Source organism: Papaver somniferum, chromosome 6 (assembly GCF_003573695.1).
Source record: "Papaver somniferum cultivar HN1 chromosome 6, ASM357369v1, whole genome shotgun sequence".
In the NCBI taxonomy this organism is placed as follows: Eukaryota; Viridiplantae; Streptophyta; class Magnoliopsida; order Ranunculales; family Papaveraceae; genus Papaver; species Papaver somniferum.
The window spans coordinates 51,245,880-51,269,493 of NC_039363.1; the positions used below are offsets into that span (position 1 = coordinate 51,245,880).

The 23,614-nt window shown below is 34.1% G+C and overlaps 1 protein-coding gene across 1 annotated transcript; it reads right to left on the bottom strand.

Annotated features, from left to right (window-relative positions):
* Positions 1–20,076: 20,076 nt before the first annotated feature.
* On the bottom strand, positions 20,077–21,234 carry LOC113287538 (putative protein TPRXL). The gene has a single exon (XM_026536319.1). It carries the CDS (start codon positions 21,148–21,150, stop codon positions 20,371–20,373), a length of 780 nt encoding a protein of 259 aa, XP_026392104.1. The 5' UTR covers positions 21,151–21,234; the 3' UTR covers positions 20,077–20,370.
* Positions 21,235–23,614: the final 2,380 nt, after the last annotated feature.

Below are 23,614 nucleotides of genomic sequence, written 5' to 3' on the forward strand. Positions count from 1 at the left end.
TTTTTTATTTTTTTCAAAATTTCAAAACGTTTGTTTGCAATTTTTGTTTTGTTTTGTTTTTTTGCCCAGATGCATGAAAAGTCGTCATGGTATTGAAGTGTCGTTATTGTAGAGTCGTTATTGTCATTGAAGTGTCTTTATCCAAGCGTCATTATCGCAGAGTCGTTATTGTTTCCGAAGTGTCGTAATGGACTTTAAAGGGTCGTTATTGTTTTTAAAGGGTCATCAAGGAATTGAATTATGAACATGACGACTTCTAAAAAGTCGTTATTCTCTAAAAGTTATCTTCTTCAAAGAGTCTTTAATGAGAGTCGTCATTGTTTTGAAGTGTCGTTATTGGAGAGTCATTATTGTCTAAAAAGAGTCGTTATCTTTTTCAAAGAGTCTATAATGGCACAAATGAACTAAAGGTCGTAATTGTATTGAATACGACCACGACGACCTGTTAAAGTCGTTATCGTCATTGAAGGGTCGTTACTTTTGAGTCGTTATTGTCTTTCAATAGTCGTTATATTTAAAAAATAATAATAAAATAATTAAAAAATAATATTAATAGGGTGACACGTGTCAAAATCCTAAGGATTAGAGTAACATAGTCTTCATATTAAACGAGATATCATAACTTAATAAACGAGGTATCATAACTTAACACGTGTTACCTCTCATGGATTGGGATGGGAATCTAGGTCCCATAATTGTTTCTTGAGGCCCCTATTAAACGAGGTATCATAACTTAATAAGTGACTACCTCAGAAAAAGAAAAACTGTCTTTTTCCACTCAATTACTATAATCAATGTGCAATACAATCATAAAATTATTATCTTAATCACAATTTTTTTAATGATCACCGAATTGATTATCTCCGTAAAAAGGAACTTTTTTGGAAGATTCTTCAAAATACTATGAGTTATTGATGATCTTTTTTGTTAACAAGATCTAGATATTTAAGGAAACTAAGGGTTTCAAGGTAATTTCAAAACCAAAAGTTGAAAAGAAAATCTCTATAACTAGAATGCAGTTAAGATTACAAGATAATGTAACGTGTCAACTAGAACATTATATCCGAACCCTGATTTGGTTACCCATTTAAAGACTGCATATGTTGAGTTTGCCTAGAGCATCTGGAATGGAGCTAGAAGGTCGCTCAAATTTTTAGTTTAGAGGGAGATAAATTCATATATCTAAAGCGATAACTTGGAACCTGTCGTGTGGCCGAATGACACACTTTTTTGGTTAGGTTTTGGGTTCTAAACTTGTAATTTGACATAAAATACTCCCAAAATTGGTTGTTGATTTCAAATTTCTTTAAAAAATTAGTTGTTGTTAAAAAATATTTATTAACAATTATAACTGTCACAATTGTTTGTAAATAAAAATAAATGTGACAAAATGCTTTCGTAACACTTATAATGTCACAATTGGATTATAATAACAAAAAAAAATAAAAAGAAAATTAGGGCTCTAGACGATCGCCTATACTGCCTACTGGATAAGATATCTATGTTGATCGATGTATGGAATAGAAATACTATATGAAAATTAGGGGTCGCAGAATTTTCACACCAATTTGAAAATAAATATTTTAGTGGCGTTATAAACAAGAATGTATCTTTTAAGATTCATCTAGTTCTTACTCATATTAACTATAAAGAAAATATGATCTATAACAAGAAGTCAATTATCTACTAGTATTTAAATGTTGAAGAAGATATTAATTCAAACTTTAATGTTTTTCCACATTATTTCCACGACCAGCGGGGGCAACGAAATATGCTCGACCAATTTCAACATGGTAGCTGGATTCGTATTTTTGTCGGTTTTATTTTACTAACTACCTAGTATACATGAAAGTGTGTTTAGTTTAGCTTAGTTTACTAACTACCTAATATACATGAAAGTGTGCTTTTATATCTTATATATGCAAATTAATCAATATGCTTATGGAGAATGACAGTAGCTTAATTACATTTCAGTCAGTACACTGATACTGTTGTAATTGTACCATATATGTATCAGTGAGCACCGATACGATATCGATATCCAATACCAAAAACCATGCTCCTACCTCGGCCTCTAAGAAATGAATAAACTAGATCTTACTAGCATTTATTCCTCCCGCGATTTCTAAGCAATACTATCTCTTCAAATGTTGGTACCAAGGGACACCGGTAAATTATCCCAAAAGTTTTATTTTTTTAATTTTAATCAAGATGATATGAGACTGCCAGAGAAATGTAATTTGCATGTTTCATTTGTTTTTTGGATATATAAATCTGTTCAGATAATATATTTTCAAAATTCTTGTTCCCAGAGGATAAACTTGATTTGATCTCAAAAATCAACATTAACCTCGTATGTAGATTTATTTTTATTAATCTATTCTTTTCCAAAAGGGCAAGTGATTTTGCAAGATAATAGCATTACCAATTGATACACCGGACTTATATTCCCGAAGAACAGCCTAGTAATATCAATCACCTCATAATAATCTTAATTGTATGGTAGCGGAACAAAATATTGTGGAATCACAAAGAATGAGACAAAGAGCTTTGTGATTAATTTTTATCTTACCTGTCGGAGATTAAATCTCGAGCAAATCTTAGAGACGATAATACTCAATACGATAGTACAAAGTAAGATCAGAATACATAACTACAGAGAAAATAGTTGGGTATAGCTTTAGAATCCCAATAAAGTCTTTCGTGAACCTATAATGGTTTTAGAAAAACCTAGGTTAAAGGAGAATCGACTCTAGTCGCAACTAGTATCACGCAGGAGGTGCGGGGATTAGGTTTCCCAGTTGCTAGAGTTCTCCCTTATATAGTCTTCAAATCAGGGTTTGCAATCAATGTTACCTTTGTAACAAGCATTCAAATTTTCACCGTTAGATGAAAACCTAATTAGATTCAAGCTAATATCTTTCAACCGTTGGATTGAACTTAGCTTGTTATACACAAATAAAATGTACATATATTTAGATATGGGTAACAGAAACGTGTACACTTAGTTGGATCAACAATAGTTAACTGAAGTTAGCCATATGAACACTTTCATATCAACCTTGTTCATCTTAATCACAACTAGTTCAAATGGCTCAAATGAAACTAGTTATAGAGTTGTTCAATTGTTTATATTCTCATAGAGGTATACAAGACACAATTGAAGCAAGGTCGGTTTTGATTCACTCGAATCAATTCATGAATATTATAGCCACGGTTTACAAAGATTGTATTCCTTATTATATAAATGTATTTTTTCATGAGTAAACCGATTTTAGAACTTAACCCACTCAAGTATGCAAACGGGTAGTATACCTAAGTTCCCGGACCTGGTCTTGTTCGCCAGTATGCAAACGGATACGCATACTGTCGTTCATGGCCGAATTCATTTGAAATCAGTACGCATACGGGTATGCATACTATGTCGGACTTCAACTATTAAATCAGTACGCATACGGGTATGCATACTAAATTCCCGGACTTGGAATACACTTGCAACAGTTAGCATACAAGTACGCATACTGTGCTATATCCGATCATGGTTAATTGTTCTAAACTCCCATTTCAATCATTGAAACATTCTAAGAAGACGAGAATAGTTGTATCACACAAATTATTAGCTTCAAAGCAATTCCCAAGTGATCAAATGATCAATACGAAACATTCCGAGTCTACATCAAATGACTGTCTCAGACAAATCATGTAAGATGTTACCAGGCGATTTTCACATGATCATCTTTTGACTTTCGTCAAGAATAAAAGATGAACTTGGTTAAAGAGAAAGCTTACCAACACATATTTCGAGAAATATGTAAGCGAGTTAAACTCAGCTCGAAATATCAAATGTGTATAAAGTAAAGTCTATATAGCTATACGAATTTTGTCCCAATAGGAGATAGAATAGAAATTTACTTCTGAGTGATAGATGAGTTCAAGTCTTCACATACCTTTTTTTGTTGAAGTTCCACAAGCTCCCTTTAGTAGTTCTTCGTCTTCAATCGATGAACGCCGTGAAGTCTAAATCTCAACTACATATTTTATCCTAGTCCGGGACATAGCTATAAGTAGACTTGAAATCAAGACTTATAGTTTTGACAACTAAACTTGACAAACAAGCTTGAGATATCAACGCTTGCGAGTTCGACCATGCAGTGCTCTAACAATCTCCTCCTTTGTCATTTTAATGACAAAACTATCAATACATATGAATTACAAATAAATAAACTTTGTAGCTTCTCATCCAAATGCTTGATTTCCTTGGTTCTTCAACATTACTTGAAATCTTCGTCACTTCCAAGTACTCCAGTGATTCTGAACATGTTCAACTCAGCATCATAGTTGTAAAAGATCAGTAGCCATAAAATAACAAAACAATTGTTCTCAATTATTGTTATACAGTATCACGGTACTATTACACAAAATCAAAGTTCAGTTGTATCACAACTTTGACAATAATACTACAGTGATATCTATCACTCTCCCTTAGTCAATACTTCATCTCACAATGAAAACCACTCCCCCTTACATAATCCCTAAACCATATGTATTTTTAGTGTGAACTACACAATAATTCTCCCCCTTTTTGTCAATAGAAATTGGAAAAGGTACGAAAACTGGTGGGATCATAATGAAATTCTCGTTGAGATACTTCATGACTAAAAGAGAATATATCAACTTTGTTTCGATGATTTCACATAGTCGAAACTTAGTGTATTCATCAAGGAGTTTATAAAGATAAAAGATAAATCCTACGATATTCCACAGCCGCACTCCCCACAAAAATTTGGCAATTAAGCACAAGTCCAATTAAGAACTCTCCCCCATAAAATGTCATTCCCTAAAGAACAACAAGAGCGACCTTACTTTTACAAGAAAAGAAGGATTTCTTTGGAAATTCACAAGTCACATGAAACATGAATTTGTATCCAGAAAACTCAATTAAATTAATCACAAAGGAACCTCAATGATTAATTTAATCTCAAATGCTCAACATAAGAGAACTTACGGCGTCGTACAGTACTTTCACATAGAAGTAGATTAGGAAAGATCAATACTGCGGAATATTCAAAGATTCATTCTATTTTTGATCAGTATTTGCATAGTAATACCATAGACTTAATCTTTGACATCAAAAGTTCATTTTATTTTCCATCAATATTTGCATGATGACATAATAGACTTAACTTTTGACATATATGAGACAATCATAGTTCACGGACGTAAACACACATATCCCATAACATTATTTGCAATGTATAAAACCAAAAAGGATTAACACTGCAAAATCATCTTCCAAATAAACTTTAGAATTTAAATAAATAAATTTAAAAACATTGCAAGATGAAAATCGTTGGTAATAGCAAGAATAAATTCTTCTTAAAATACAAGAATAAATTCTCATAAGAAGTTTCCTAGACATTAAGACCTCTGAAATTTTTTTATCATCCCCGAACTCCTTGTCATCAACAGCCATTGGAACATAAGATTCGTGAAGAAAGGATTCAATTCCAACAAACCTTCTTGACTGATGCCGAAACAGGCCTTCTGATTTCAAGACTTCTTAAAACAATACCCTTTATTTGTTGAATCTCCTTCCTTGTTTCCTTCAACTCTTCAAGAACACCAGAAAACTTCTGAAGATTAGAAAGTATAGCCCTTGGTTTCTTCATATTCTTCCTTTTTCTCTTTAAAGTTGTAGAGGAATGAGATTTATCCTTTTCCTTCATGATTGATGGCTTAACAATCATATTAACATCTTTTCCATTAGCAGACATGATGCTTGGAGTCTCCATTCCAGATATGGGATTGTGAGAATATAAAAAACATACTCTACAAGCAGGCTTGTGATAAAAAGAGTTTTCAAGGAAGGAAAAAGGGAATGTAGGGTTACGGAACCTATATAGAGTAGGATTCACGTACAACGAATTCATAGCCCTAAAGAAGGTAGAATTGTCGATTTTAAACCTCTTTTAATGAAAAAGGAAAACCTTTTCAATACTAAATTATGATATGAAAGGGCCAACAGAATTCCAAAAATACAAAGAAGAGAAAAATAAAACAATAATTTTTCTATTTCCTAAAGCCTGATTTGTGCACATCTCTTGTCTCTTTGAATACAGGCACATGAGACAAGCTGCACTTTCAACACAATTAAGCTGTGTTGGGGTGAACAATAATCTGTCCACCATACACTTCTTGTACGGAATTCTTAATACCCCTTTTTCACAGAATGTTTAGACCTTGTTCTTTTCTGGAGAGGTCTAATCAATTCTTTAGAAATTAACTTTTTCGGAGAGGAGTTGAGTTTACTTACCTCAGATGAGTTAGACTTCTGAACAAGTTTGAGCTTGTTTTCTAATCGATTTGCTCTCCGTTGAAGTTTATTGACATATCTTATTTCATGTTTGTACTTGTAACACTTAGAGAGTTCATGACCCTTAAAAGTACAATAAGAACATGTCAATATGGAGGACGTTCAGACACCATAGCTGAGCATGCTGCTAAACAAATTGAGGTACCTGAAACATGTGAAATAGAATTTTCAGTAGACAGGAAAAAATCCATTTTATCCTCCATAGTGGTTGACGAAGTTTCTCCAGGACGAATATCAAGATCGATGTACGTATTGCTACAATTATCAAAATCAATATTTTCACCTAGGAGTGCAACACTTGACTTTTCATCTTCATCTGAATCATAGTGATCAGACATCTCATCAAGAATTGCAGCAAGACCTTTGTTCCCAATGTATTTTCTACTATTTGGACATTCATTAGAAAAATGACCAACACCTTTACATTTAAAGCACTGTGGCATATCCTCATCATCAGTATCGACGGTGTCCCTATTTTTAGGAGGAACACGGTCATGAGGTTTGACGACGACCTGGGTTTATCTTTGATGAACCGTTTACTTCTCTTCAAAAGAAGTTCTCTTAACTGTCTTGTGATCAGTGAAACTGGGTTGTCAAGATATTCATCTGATGAATCAGTCTCAATTGGATCAACAACATAGTTGCCAACACTTTTACTTTTGTCAAGCAATTTAATGTTCTTTTGTGCTTTGAAAGCAATATCCTTCCCAGATTTGGATGTATGCTCGTGATCAATGATCTTTAACTTCCCAACTAGAGTATTTCTGGATAAAGTATCAAGGTTATTTCCTTCAACGATGACATGTTTCTTAGAATCGTATTTGGCTGGCAACGATCTGAGAATTTTCATTACAATGTCCTTTTCAGGAATAGTCTTACCCAATGCAAAAGATGCATTAACAATTTCAGACATTTTGTGATTAAACTCATCAAATGAATCTTCATCAGTCATGCGAATGTTTTCCCAATCAGATTTTAGGTTTTGAAGCCTAGCTTCTTTCTCAGGAGAATTTCCTTCGAATACAGTTTCTAAGATATCTCAAGATTCTTTAGACTTAGTGCACGTAGTCACATGGTGCTGAAGATCTGGGGTAATGGCATGGACGATAGCATTTAATCCATCAGAATTTTTCTTTGCAGCGATAATCTCGGCAGGATCATATGCACCAATATCCTTTTGAATAGTTACATCGCCTTCTGCAACAACCGGAGGATCATAGCCATTAACTACATGAAACCATTATTGAAAATCACGCGCTTGAAGAAAAGAACGCATAGTAATTTTCCACCATAAGAAATTTGATCCATCGAAGACTGGTGGTACGTTTATAGAGATAGTGTTTCTGTCCATAGAGTCAGATTGCTACAAACACAAACTTATGAGGTCTTAAACGTGTTTGTCTGCTCTGATACCAATTGAAAAAGAGGGGGTCTAACAACCACACCCAATATTTCGTTTCGGAAATCTGTATGGACTAACTCTAATATATTTTCAAGAGAATCAACTAGATAGTCAGACTCAACCAAAGAAAATACATCCAAGAGTTATATCTCAGTTTCTCAATGTAATCAGCAAATCAAATAGATAGAAATCCGCGAGCCTAATTATTATGAGAAACAACTTGAACGGTACCAAAGATCAATGTTCAATTGTCAATCAATTTATATCAAAAACCAAAGGTTGGATTATCTAATTGATTGAACTACGCACAACCTGTGATATTTCAATCATATAAACAAATATAATGCGGAAAGAAATAAGACATACACTATAAATTTTGTTAATGAGGAAACTGCAAATGCAGAAAAATCCTGGGACCTAGTCCATATTTGAACACCATATTGTATTAAGCCGCTACAGACTCTGGCCTACTACAAGTTAACTTCAGACTGGAATGTAGTTGAGCCCTACCCAATATCACACTAATTAAGGTACAGTCGCGTTCCTTACGCCTCTGAATCCCAGCAGGACTCTACGCACTTGATTCCCTTAGCCGATCTCACCTGCAATTAAGAGTTGTTACGACCAAAAGTCGAAGACTTGAAAAACAAATCTTCCTCACACAGAAAAGTCTATTGAATAGATAAATTTGTCTTCCACAGAAATACCTACGAATTTTGTTCTGTCTTTTGATAAATCAAGGTGAACATAAACCAATTGATACATCGGACTTATATTCCCGAAGAACAACCTAGTAATATCAATCACCTCACAATGATCTTAACCGTATGGTAGCGGAATAAGATATTGTGGAATCACAAAGAATGAGACAAAGAGCTTTTTGATTACTTTTTATCTTACCTATCGGAGATTAAATCTCGAGCAAATCTTAGAGAAGATAGTAATCAATACGATAGAACCGAGAAAGATCAGAACACGCAACTGCAGAGAAAGTAATTTGGTCTCGTTTCAGAATCCCAATGAAGTCTTTAAGTCGTTAACCTATAACGGTTTTAGAAAAACCTAGATTAAAGGAGAATCGACTCTAGTCCCAACTAATATCACACATGAGGTGTGGGGACTAGGTTTCCCTGTTGCTAGAGTTCTCCATTATATAGTCTTCAAATCAGGTTTTCAATCAATATTACCTTGGTAACAAAGCGTTCAATATTCACCGTTCGATGAAAACCTGATTAGATTCAAGCTAATATCTTTGAACCGTTAGATTGAACTTAGCTTTTTATACACAAATAAAATGTACCTATATTTAGATATAGGTAACCGTACCTAAACGTGTACATTTAGTTGGCTCAACAACAGTTAACCGAAGTTAGCCATATGAACACTTTCATATCAACCTTGTTCATCTTAATCACAACCAGTTCAAATGACTCAAATGAAACTGGTTAGAGTTTTTCAATTATTGATATTCTCATAGAAGTATACTAGACACAATTGAAGCAAAATCGGTTTTGATTCACTCGAATCAATTCATGAACACTATAGCCACGGTTTGCAAAGATTGCATTCCTTATTATATAAATGTATCTGTTCATGAGTAAACCGATTTTAGAACTTAACCCACTCAAGTATGCAAACGGGTACGCATACCTAAGTTCTCGGACCTGGTCTTGTTCGCCAATATGCAAACAGGTACACATATTGTCGTTCATGACCGAACTCAGTTGAAATCAGTACGCATACGGGTATGCATACTATAGTTCTCGGACTTCAACTGTTGAATCTGTACGTGTATGGGTATGCATGCTAAATTCCCGGACTTGGAATACACTTGCAACAGTTAGCATACAAGTACGCATATTGTGCTATATCCAATCATGGTTAATTGTTCTAAACTCCCATTTTAATCATTGAAACATTCTTAGAAGACGAGAATAGCTGTCTCATACAAACTATTAGTTTCAAAGCAATTTTCAAGTGATCGAATGATCAATACGAAACATTATGAGGCTACATCAAATGACTGTCTCACACAAATCATGTAAGATGTTTCCAGGCGATTTTCACATGATCATCTTTTGAATTTCGTCAAGAGTAAAATATGAACTTGGTTAAAGCGAAAGCTTACCAGCACATATTTCGAGAAATATGTAAGCGAGTTAAACTCATCTCGAAATATCAAATGTGTACAAAGTAAAGTCTATATAGCTATACGACTTTTGTCTCAATAGGAGATAAAATAGAAATAGACTTCTGAGTGATAGATGAGTTCAAGTCTCGACATACCTTTTGTTGATGAAGTTTCACAATCTCCCCTTAGTAGTTATTTGTCTTCAATCGATGAACGTCGTGAAATCTAAAGCTCTACTACACATTCTATCCTAATCCGTAGAAATCAAGACTTATAGTTTTGACAACTAAACTTGACAAACAAGCTTGAGATAACAGTGCTTGCGAGTTCGACCGAGCAGTGCTCTAACACATAGTTTGACCGGGCTTCCTGGATTCCTTAGTTAAGTCTTTCAAATTCATAACCTAGTATACAGTTTCGAGAGGAAACTTAGGTTTTTAGAGGAAGACTCTAGTCTGCGACTAGGACATAATAGTGCCAGCATTAAGCTTTTAACAAATCTAAGTTCGCGAATTATTTCCTTGTATAGAACTGCTAAGTAAGCGAAACATCTCTACATAGATTGTGCATGAAATCATGTGAGAAGTTTTCTTTGAATTATAAATAAAATGTATGCAACTAGAGTGTACCATATCGTTTGCCAAAGAGTCAAGATTAAGTAGTTTTCAAACCGACAAGCTTCATTTGTCACAAGACTAAATTAGTTTGTGAACTGTCAAAACAGTTTGTGAATTAAAAAGTCGTCCTGTAGCTCTGGCGTTTTTATATTGAAAAGTTCGCGAAATGTGCAAACAATTTGTGTACGTTAAAATAAAAAGTGTACATGAAACATAAAAAATCAACTAGTTAGCAAACTAACTAAATCAGTTCGTGTATGATGAAATAAATAGTATCCAGTACTATCTTAAAATCGACTAGTTCGCGAACTGAGCAAATCAGTTCGTATACGCGAGTTAATTGAGACATGAAAAATCAAGTATCTATTATCTACAAGTTCAATTTCATGAACTGGTGAAATAGTTAGTGAACTTTAAGTACTAATTTGACTACTCCTTATAGCTCGCAATCTTTTTCGCAATGTTCACCATAATACTAAAATCATACGACGTGTATCAGTAGATAAAATGGTTGACAAATTGAGTACATAGGATAGTCAGTCTTCACATACCATTATTGATGAAGTTTCCGTTGACGTCGTATTTAATTTTAAATAGGATATTCCTAGTATGATACTTAGTAGACTATAAATTAATACATAGTTTTGATCAACTAAAATTGATAAAAAGCTTGACATACCAGAACTTGAGAGTTTGACCAAGCGATGCTTTAATAACACCCCCTCCCCCACCCATTTAAATTTAGCGATGAAATTATTAATTACATATGGATAAAAAAAAAAATTCAGTTCCGCCTCCATTATGCATCTCGATTCATTTTATCTCAAACAATCTTGAATTGTTCGTTCTTCGAGTCCTTCTATGGTTTTGCATGTGTTCGTTCAGCACCTTGTTGTTGAAGATCCGCAGCTTATAACAATTTATGAAAATATTCAAGTTAGAGCATTGATAATGAATAATCAATTCTTCTCTCTTCTCTTCGTTATCTTCTCCCTGATAATTGAGTAATCTTCTTAGTAAGCTTTTGGGTAATGAATCAGTCATGAGCAAAGAGTCATGGATCTGATTATTAGGATAGATGTTTTAGTTTCTTTTAGGGATTCATCATAGTTTTTGTATTTTAATTTCTGTTGATTCTCATCCTAGATTATGTTGGGTTTTTTAAGATCTCAAGAAAAAGTGTTTTGCTCAATCAAACACAAATCTTTCTATGATTGGCAGTGATGGGTTTTTTTTTCTTCCTTTTCTTCTAGATTAATTTGGGGAAAGTGAATCTACATATTCTGGTATCAACAATAGAGAAAGTGCGGTGTTGTTCCTTCAAACACAAGACTTTCTATAGAATCGGTAGGAGGCTTTACCTATTCAATATTTTTTTCTTTCTCTATTATTGTCTTTAATCTTCTGCTTATGTTTGCTTGGATTTGTAACCTTATTTAAGATGGGAGAAATCTACATATTCATGTATTTCATTAGAGAAAGTGAGGTGTTGTTCTTCAAGCACAAGACTTTCTACGGAATTTGTAGATGGCTATAGCTATTCCGAGTATCCTTTCTTATCTTGTTTTTAATTTCTGATTTTGCTGCTTGATTCGTTACTTTTGGATGGAAATCTCTGAAATTAAGTAGGAATTAGGGTCGGATTTTGAGCAATCTTTTGAATGTGTTGTGTCTTTGGCCTTCAGTTATCTGAATCATAGTCTTTCTTTTAGTTGTTTCCTTTATACTGAATATATCTACGACCTCTCCATTTTGTATACTGCATTCCATTGTAGATTGGGTATGTTTTTAATTTTGCTTATCAATCTTAAATTGTTTGTTGGCTTCATCCCAATTTTGATTGGGTTAGGGATTTTATATTGCTACATCCCCTATTGGTTTTGATGATCTTCCTATTTTCTACCCTGATGATGAGTCTCTAAACCAAATTTTATTTCCTTTTCTATTTTAAATGTTTTCCATTTGTAACCAAAATCTTTTTTTTAGTATTCTTTTAAAAAAATATCCTTAAAGTTGGATTGATCTCCTTCACCACAATATGTATTGAGGCTGTGGTATGGTAACATTTAAAAATGAAGGAAATCAATTATTTTTCTTGTTTAGACAAGTAATGAAAACTGTTTTTGCTTTATTTAAAAAAAATATGGATCCAATAGTCGGAAAGAAAGATTATCGGTAGGGGGTTGATCTCTCTTTCAACACTTTAGTGTTGTTGCCTATGGCAATCGAAAAGGGAAGAGGATCTTGCTTTGGCTATCAACTTTTTTAATTTGTATATATAAAAAAAAAAGGGAAGTCCTACTTTAATCATAAGTTGGTTTTTGAAAAATTTATCATTTGGATAGTAAGTTTAAGTTTTTGTATGAATGGGAGGGCATCCAATTTATCGGTTCCATAGGCGTCTCTTGACAATTCAAATTAATTGTGCAGATCCTTTTCCCTTTCTAGGCCTTGTTTTGTTTCTTATGTGTTATCTTTGACTCTCTTTGGCAATGTTTTTTTTGTTTTTGTTTCCTTGTTGCCCTTTTAGGCCTCTGGGTTGTTGCTTAACCTAGGAGTTGACTTTTTTCAACTATTTTTAGTTCAAATCCTTAGGATTTCTGTTTTGTTTAGTTCATCTTGTGCCCTTTTCTGTTTGTTCTGATGTTAAATTCTTAGGGTGTTGTGTAGCGTGCCTTAGTGCTATTATATGTATTAGTAAATTGCCCTGGATGAATATCCACAAGTTAGGGTTTTTGTTCTTCGTTTCTTCTTATCTTTATTTTCTTGATTGTTAGTGTTTTCTGGTTCTATTATTAGTTGTCATTTGCATGTTGTATAGTAGCTCAGATCCACACCTTTGCTCTGCTGACTTTTCAGATCCCAAAGGCTTGCTGTTTTTAAATTTTGTTTTCTCCGTTTCTTTCTCTTTTGGTTCTTTTTTTACAAAAAAAGAAGCTTTATTATAAGTCTTCCAATTTATTTCTTTAGTCTTTGGAACCAACTTATTCAGTTAAGATGTGGCCATGGCTGAGGCGCAGAATGAATTCATTTCAAGTTCACTAGCAAAAAAAAATCGAACAGGATTGAGCTTTCGGCTATACAGGGGCCATTTTATTTTTAAACTTCTTTAAGATTATATGCTTTTCCCTGCTAGATTAGCAATGTTATTTCAAATTTTTATTATTTAAGTTCAATAGTTTTGTTTTTGAATTAAATTAACATACCATAGTTTGGATTCTTCCGGTTTCTGCATTATTAGGAGTTTTTCTAGATTTTTAGAGGTTTTAGTTCATTACTTGGTCATTTAGCTTAGGAATCTTAGATCTACTTAATAAAACATTATCAATAGTTAGTGTCTTATCATTTTAATTCTTTAAACAAGGTTTTCTGCTAATCTTTCGATTTTCATTTATATTTTGTCTTAATGCTTCCTTATCTTCTGAGTATTGTAGTATTTAGTGTATCCATTGGTAATTCTTCCTTTCAGGAAAATATGACTGATCTTGTGAAACAATATGATGTTGAAATCAATGTTGGTTTTGTATTGTCTTGGTCCGTTTTTATAAACCGTGACCCTTCTACTTGTATTTCTTTGGAGATACATTTCTCATTTTATAAGTTCTTGATTGCAAAAAAGCCTAAAATGGCATCTACAATCGTCAAGAGGACGAATTACTTATCTTATACAAGCCATCGTGACACTTATGTTAATCTTGATACTGATAGAAGGGCTTGAGACCATACTTTGATAGTTTTATCGCGGGTGAAGGCACTCATCTTCCACAACTTGCTTGTGGCGACATACATACAACCAACATTAGAAGACAACTCATTGGTACCGATGGAGAACAAAGATTTTCAATGAACTTGAGGAACTATAAATGTAATTTTATCTTTTTAGGTAGTTTTATTATAGTTTTATGGACTTTTGGCATTGCACTCTTTTCCTTAGCCAGGGATTTACCACAATGGATTTTCCTTGACAAGGTTTTTAATGAGGCAACAAAAGTTAGTCATTCTTTCCAAGTTTTTAATTTTATTTCGTATGTATTTCTTCTTGTGATGGTGATTTGGGCTGACATTGGAGGCGTATCCCTGCCCAGGGCAACCTTAAATGATCAGGTTCTAGTCACTTAGCCAATTTATTAATATAAATCAATTTATTTCCAAAAAAAAAAACCGCACAATGGTTGTTTTACCAATGCATAATATTGTTGCCTTATTCAAAATTCATGTACCAAGACTTTAAAGCAATACTATGGTGATATGTTCTCCCGCTTCGTCTCTACTTGTTTCCTTTTGCTAGGTTTGAAGTTTATCTTCGCCCATGTAATTCACTCCCCGTTAGTCGTTGCTTAGTAAAGCCACATATATTAGTACATTCCTAATAAATAATTATCTCTCTTTTTGTCATAGATTGACAAAGGTCTCGAATAGGGATCATAATGAACGACGCCTTAAGAGAATATCATGACTAAAGAGCCATATCATCTTTTTTCGATGATACCACCAAGTTTGGAAAATTAGTATGACATCCAGGAGAGGCTCTTTAAAGATACCGTCCCCACCTATAGATTCCACAACTGCACTCCCCACAAAGATATAGCGTTTTAAGCACAAGTTTAATTGAACTCTCCCTCATTAATGTCATTCCCAAAGAGAACGCCAAGAGCGACCTTAATCAATACAAGTAAAGGATTTTCCTTTGACATTAGCAAATATAATTAGGGTTAATTGATGTTTGATACTTACATTTTGTCCAACATTAGTATTTGGTCTAACTTTTGTCCAACTTAGGGGTTAGTACTAGGAAATGACGTTGACCTGCCTTGACTGCTTAAGAACTTCACCTCTGTTAACAGTTATTAAAAAAATTGTAAAATATATATTTAATAAACAAGTTTACTTTCATACCCTTGAATTTATTAATATTTACACAAATTTTTTTCACTAACCCAAATTCTTTCAGAACAGTTTCAAAACCAAATAGGTTGTTCTCCAAAACCTTGACGCCACCATCATCACTCTCTCTGTATCTCTATCACTACTACCACTGCAACACCATCACAACGATAACCATCTTCTCACTTTCTCCGTCTCTTTTCTATTGCCAAACCTATCTTCTCTCTCTTCCCCCAACCCTGATAATTCTTAAACCCTGACAATAAGAAGACGACATTGATTCACTTCCGTTTGGATGGAGTTTTGATTCGAAAATGAATCAAACCACACAGTGAATAACAGATTGATAAAGAAGGGTTTTCCTAAAATTGGTTAACATATTTTGATCGAATCATAATGGGTAATTATCAACATCTGATTTTATCCAAAAATTGAAGAAATCAAGATTCGATTTAGGGTTTTGGGGAAAATTGAAATAAAATGAGTAACAGTAGTAGGATTCAGTGAGTAAATAAAAAAATGGTGTTCTTTCAATTTTTAATATATATACTTGCAGGTGGTATAGATGGAATTATAACCGAGAAAATAACTAGATTCGAGTGAAGCTTGTACAGAAAATTCTCAAACTAGTTTTGATGTTTTAGTTCCATGATGACGAAATTGAAATCGCTGCGGGTATGGGTATATTTTTTGGTAATTGTTTTGATTGATTGATGAATGAATTGTTATTTTTTATATATTGTTTTCGATGATAATCAACTGTATAAGCAAGATCTGGTCGGAAGACGGTGGTGGTGTGGTGTATTAGGAAACGCAAGAGAGAAAAACGAACAGGGGAAGAAAGTGGTATCTAGAGTTAGGTTAGGTTGTCTTAATTTTGAAGTGTGTCGAAAGTACGTGTGACAATGAGGGTAAATTAGTCCAAGTAAGGGTGAAATAGTAAATGTATAAATATTTAGCTGGTAATTTAATTAAAATTAGACTTAACGGAGTCAACCAAAGTCAACGTTATTTCCAAGTACCAACCCTTAAGTTGGACAAATGTTAGACCAAACACTAATGTTGGACAAAATGTAAGTACTAAAAACCAGTTAACCCATATGATTATCTTTTTTTATTCAATATTTTTCCCACTTCTCACCAATCATGGACAAAGAAGCTTTAAAACAATGACTTTAGATTTCAAAGGAATCCAAAAAGCATTATTCATTAGGAGAAAAATCATCACTAAAAGTTGCTCCTATAAATTAGAAAACAGAGAGTAAAAAGTGTAATTTTTGTGATATGATTTCATAAGCCAGTGATGAACATAAAAATTAAAGAAACATGTCTATTTTCCGTCAATTATGACAAGAGAAATAAACTCTTTGTAACATGATTTCTCGAGAAGTTTACTCCTCTTTTAGCCATCTATGAACAAAAAGAATAAAGAGTGTAATGCATAAGAGAAATATTATACTTTTACAATATGAATTTTTTGTTTCGTCCCGGAAATTGATCTTTTAAATAGTGAATCTCATTTTAACTCGACTTTAATATCAATAAAAGATATCGTTTATTATAAAAAAGAAAGATAATTACATTAATAAACAAATCATTTAAACATATGATTTAATCATTTTATAGGTCAGGTCGGTACTAAGAGTATGTTCACCAATTGTTCGGTTGTTGTGTTATGGGGGCTTTCAAGCCCATCGTCTCTTGGAATCATCGAGTTCGCGTAGGGAGTCGGGACAAGCAAACGCGATATAATGGAGAAATCAAGCCATAATCTCTGAAGCTCTAATAATTTTAGAGTCCTGGGAATCTTTTTTGGGTTTTAGTTCCGATCATAGAAACAGTATAAAGTAGCGGTACAAAGTAGCGGACGTGTTAGCAAAGCAGGCAAGAACTCAAGGTTACCACAAACAGCAATGGGGACAAATGCCAGCTTTTTTATTTTCTGTGTTAAGTATGATTTACAGTCTTTATCTTCACATGTAATTCGTTTACGATTAGAGGAAAACAACCTGTGTTTTTTTTTGAAGGAGAAAACAACCCGTTGGAAGTTGCCCATATCCCAATTCCTAATACTGAGATAAGGACAGTCAACGGGAGTCTCAGTCCCAGCCTCATGCAACTCTTGGTCGGTTTTCTTTCAATATATTAACTTTCAAAAAATAAATAAATTAAGAGAATGCTCCGATTGTCCGGCCAATTTAAAATTTAATCTTCAGTCTGGAGTCTGGCCCGAGTTATATACTCCATGTTTTTGTACATGTCCAGAGTAGTAACTGTGACAGTCTAAGTAACTTGGACCATATCTAGAATCCAGATTCATCGGCATCCAATCTGTACCTAATCATTGATCCATAATCAACATTTAGGTCGTGTTTGGTATCCTGGATATCCCATCGTAGGTTGGGTTATCCAGTAAAAAACTGTTAAAATGTGTTTGTCTCACTGCAATTCTAATCCTGGATAAGGATTACTAAACCTTCCTTGATTTTAGGAAGCTAAAAAAGTGAGGTTAAGGTATTCTTCCAAATACCTGGGATACTTGTATTCTCACCTGATTTAGATAATTATTTTCCTTTAAAATAAGTATTTGGCTAAGAAATAATTATTTACATTAACCTATTTCTGTAGTCAAACAAACACAAGTTAACCTAGCCCAAAATATGATAGAATTTTAGACAAACACCGTTAAACTAACCATTAACAAGATTATCATAAATTAAATTAAGATAAATTTTTTCAGGATATGTTATCCCGTTTCCAAGCTCCCAAACAGACCCTTAATGTTCATAACTGTCCTCTGTCACTAAGAATCATAGCTTAAACAACCCAAAACTGAAGCATATAATGGGGAACCTTATCCATTCATCCTCTTCATTTATTTATAAATTATAACCTTGTTCTTATTCTTCCCCCCTTGATTTCTAGGAGAATTGAACAAGTCCATCAAATTCAAACCTGTTATTAGAACTGCAACTAAAACAAAAATCGTTCTTTCACCACAAAAGTCCACCAGCGAAAAGAGAAAACCAGGTTTTTAAGGCTGTAACCCGTTGGACACTATTAATTAGTTCAAATTACAGATTGCTTGTACCTCATATCCACAGATTTTCAAATTTATCCCAGATTTTGGACTCGATAATAGGCTCCTTTTTCACTGTGCTATACTGCTATATCCTACTCCTTCCGTCCCACCATTAAGTGACCTATTTGGTTTTTAATTTTGTCCCATCATTAAGTGACCTATATCACTAAACAATGAGATATTTCTAAAATTACCCTTTTAATTGATTATAAGAAATATAAGAAATATGCATAATTTTGATAGGCATGTTTATATTCGTTATGTAGGTGTTTTAAAATGCTTTTCAATGATATAAAGTTTGCGAACATCCGTGGTGTAGTTTGAGAGATAAATCATTTCAAAATTTCATTAATTATTATCCATAAGGATATAATTGTAAAAAATGCTTAAAAATTTCTTTTTTCTTGTTTGCCTAAAAATTTGTGCAAACTTCAACTAGGTCACTTAATAGTGGGACGGAGGGAGTATTTAAACAAATTCAATCAAAGGTTCATAATAAGACTGCATTTGATTCATTTTCACATACGCAGACAAACAACATGCTCAGGCTACACAAAGGAGAGATTATAAACATGACGGAAAAGAGCTGCAGATTACCACGGCTTAGATGAGTGACCAGCCATAAAAAGCTTCAGCAAAAAAGTTAAATGCATAATCTCACAGGGATTCTGATGAATAGCTGCAAAAGCTTAGGTTTTTCTAGAGAGGTTTTAAAGGCACGTGACCAATGAAACAAACAAACCTTATCAACAGCAAGTGGTTCAAACGTCTATATAAACATGAGAACATGACAAGTAAAACAAATGGGAGCGAACACTGCAAAGAAATATTCTAGCAACAAAAAAGACGATATAGTATAACAGTACGTAGACACGTATTATAACAATGATTGAATCTAGCAACTCAGTGGTTTTCATTCCAACGCCTTCAAATGCTTTCATAAGCTCCTCCTCGTCATCTATGCTGTTACTTGTGTATAAATACCAGTAACCTAATGTCAATTAAACTTATAATATTATCACGTTGTTGTATTGGATGGAAGAGAAGCTTTTGTGGTTATTGATATGTTTGCTGCCATCAAGCAACATTAATGATGAAACTAAATGGAATTCTAATAAGAAAACAGATGGGATTTTAAAATGCCATGTTGAGTAGCACAAAAGGAATCGAAAAAAGCATTAAACTTGGAGCAGCACACAAGGATAGGGTAACATTTATCTTACAGGATGTGTGACATCTTGTAGTCTAAATAGAGACGGAGGACAAAGACAGTTCACGTGGATGGCGATCCAAGACGAACGAATTACAAATACAGAAAAGAAAACAAAAACAATTACGAGGGCTATGAATTCTGTTTTGTTTGTTTGTTTGTTTTTTTTTTTTTTTTGGAAATGCCCAACCTAATAATGTTGATAAGCAACAAAGATTTTCCTAAGTACTGGACAAATGCATCAATCAAAGGATTACAATCATTAACCTATCTATATTTTGATCAATTGAAGTCAGCAAATATGCTTCAGTCTGATGTGTATATGAAGTGCTAAATACCTAAACAGGAAACAGGTGAATATAAATGAAGAGCCAAAGTTCTGCAATAAAAGTAATATATAACATCAGGTCCCATCATCCAAAACACAAAGTAGACATACATCAATTCGATCAGGAGAATGATAAGTGATAACGTATAAGCAAATCAAAGATTAACTCTGAAGTTGTATCCTTCTCCCTAACTGGGTGTGGTAATGATCCCATCAAATTTAATTCAAAACAATCAAATTAAGAAAAAGTAATGAGAAACTGTCTATCTGATGATTAGCGGTAAGACCAACAACAACAACAACAACAACAAAAATATTCTCAGATCTTCATCATTTTTATCATCTAAAAATGGTGAGGAGATCTGTAAGATGATGATGATGAACCATACCATCCACCCGAATTAGGTCGATTCCCGCTAGAATTAGGTCGACTGCCGCTAGAGTTAGGTCGATTTAGATTTCCACTGGAAGAAGACGAAGAAGTAGGACGATTCATAAGCTCCTGATCCGAATCACCACCTCTGTAATATCCTCCTGATTTAGGACGCCCATTATCACCATAATGATTCGCTGAATGGCCTTGATTATTCCCAAGCTCACGAGATCGAAACCCTAGATTAATCTTCTGTCCGTCCTGTCCTAATCTATCTTGTTTACCAGCAAATCCTGGTCTTAGATGTGGAGGAACAAATGGTTCTGGTTTTGGAGAAGAAAGTAATGATGATGAAAATGAAGGCGATCGCGACGATGATGATGATAATACTACTGATTCTTTGTCTTTGTTCTGTGCTACTATTGCTATAGGTTGGGATGAAGTAGTTGAGGTAGAACCAGGACGAAGAGAGATTGAATCTTGTCCGATTTGATCTGAAACTTTAGGGATTTGTGTAGCAGATAGAGATGGTTGCTGCTGTTGTTGTGGGATAATTTGAGGTTGAGGTTTTGGAGTAGGACGAGTTAAAACAAGCATTCCGCCATGTATACGAGAATTAGAAAGGTTTTGAAGTGATGATTTGGTTGATGGATTTGCAGAATTTGTAGCTGCAGATGATTTGTTTGGATTAATTTTCTTATCGTATATGTCGTTGAAATTGATAGAGGAATACTTGTTGGTCCTTGCCATCAACCACCACCGTTTTTAGAGAAAGAAAATTTAAAAGAGAAGAGAGAGATTTTAGATTTAGAGAGAGAGAAAATGAAAGAGAAGAGAAGAGAGAGAGACGTTTCTATTTTGTTTTTGTTAGTCGTTTCGTAACAGGCGCAGGGTTTTCGTGGTATAGTTGGTGTAGGGTTTTGTTGTCTTAAAAATCGACCCGTTTGCATCAAAAAAGGAATTAGTGGGACTACCGAAACTTTATAGAGGGGAATAATACGTGGTAGTTTTAGGTTTGGCCGAATGGAAAAGCGGGTCGCAGCCGATATGCGCCACTGTCATTCGAAATTGCAAGCAAGGTGAAGGCATGCGCCAAATGCGATTTGGACGTGAACGACAATGCGAGATAAGTAGTAACATACGCTAAGAAAAGGAATGAAATTTGGAGATGACGCGTATGCACGAGGCATTCAGGAATGCAAGCATGGCTTGCATAAGCGCATTTGCTTCACTGGAAGAAGGAATGAAGTATAATAATGGTGGCTGGGGCGGAGCCTGAGATTTCCTTATGGGGAGGTAAAAATAGTTGAGGGTAAACAAAAAGCAAAAAATAAGCTGGGCATACAAAAAAAAAATGCTCAGGACAGGCAAAGTTGGGCTTGGGAGCCAACCCCGGTAAGGTATGCTTGCCATGGGTTGGTTCCGCCCCCTAGATGATGGTATTTGACCGGTGAACACATCACACGGCCTGAAGCATGCGCCAGGCGCATGGGCATGACGGTTACAAGTTGGTTACACCTAGTTGTCTTAGATTTATGCTTTTTAAAGATAAGAACTGTCTTTGTAGCTTTAGTAAAAGTCATAAGCATGTGCACATGAAGGTTACAAGTTGGTTACACACTTACACTTAGTTGGCTTAGCTTTATGCTTTCCTAAAAGATAGGAACCGCCTTTATAACTTTAGGAAAGCCATAGGCCGGTTGGCACGGCTAGATAACTGTCTTGTATAAAGAAAATCCATAACTGCTAGGCACTTACTTTGTAAATAACTTTTCTAAAACTATATAAGCCTGATTCTGTGAAGGTCATGATATCTAATACAAGAAGAGTTGGTGTAACTCTAAGTGTGCAATGATAAAAAATAATAATAAAAAAAAAGCGAACGCCAAGTTTAAAACATATTTTTTGTGTTGGTGCATTGTCCCTTTGTTTGGCTTACTGTTTTATGCATTATTAAAGTGTGTGTGCTAACTTGTGAAGTATGAATGATTACGAACAAAACCTCTACTTAGTATGGGATAAGTAAGGTTTAGTCAAGAGAAAAGGAATTTGCCAAGTATAAATAGGCTGAGACCGTATGATAAAAGGATGTTGCATTTGCGAAGACTTTACACTATCATTTTAGGCTAAGGTAGATATTAGAAAGTCACTGTCAACTAATACATTATGACGCTATGGTTCCAAGTAAACACCGAGAACGAACCGTACCACATATGTTAGATGAGAATCGAACGTAGCTATTTATTAACAACTTTTTATTTTGGTTTAGAGAGACTATAAACCGATATTATTTGTTAAGTTTTGATTTAATGTAAAAAAACTGTAAAATCGATAATTGAACTTGAAAAAGCGGGGGTCTAACAAGCACACCCAATATTTCATTTAAGAAATCTGTATGGACTAACTCCAATATAATTCTGAGAGAACCAACAAGACAGTCAGACTCAATCAAGGAAAATATATCCAAGAGTTATATCTCAATTTCTCAAATCAATCTGCAATCGAACAAATAAATTCCTTACTTTTCTTACACTAATGAATAGCACAATGATAAGCACAATTCAATTTCTGAATATTAATGCAAAACAAATAAATGCAAACGATGAGGATGTGAATGATCAAGGATTCTTTCTAAGCCACGAAACGTGAATCTTATTGATATAGTTATGTTTCCGCAAAGTACCCATTACTAATAACCCTAGAATATTTAGTACGCTCAAATATCCCGCAATCTCATGAATTCACCGGACACGGAGGTGCTCGACTACCGGATTCTACTCATCAAGTTTCCTAGAAGTACGCTCTCTAGGTGTGACTTCATCAAATGCATTAAGCTCCGTGAGATAGGCTATTCCTAGTGACAAACACAAAAGCTCGATTCATCTACTAATGTCATTCAATACATACGAATATTTAACAAAATCCCATCATCAAATAGCGCTACTTGTACTCGAAATATCTAGACAATTACGGGTCGAAGAATTCTCGAATTAGCAATAGAATCATCCATAAACCAATTTAATGTGCAACTTAAACGATTCACAAATAACTCATAACCACTATTAGCACCGTAGAGAATTAACAATAACGAAATAAATTGCAAGAAACAGGCTTTTTAAATATCAATATGAATTCATGTTCGGACGTTGAAGTCGTCCCTAATCAAGATGCAATTAGCTACCGGAGTTCATAGTAAACAAAGCAGCAAAAAGAA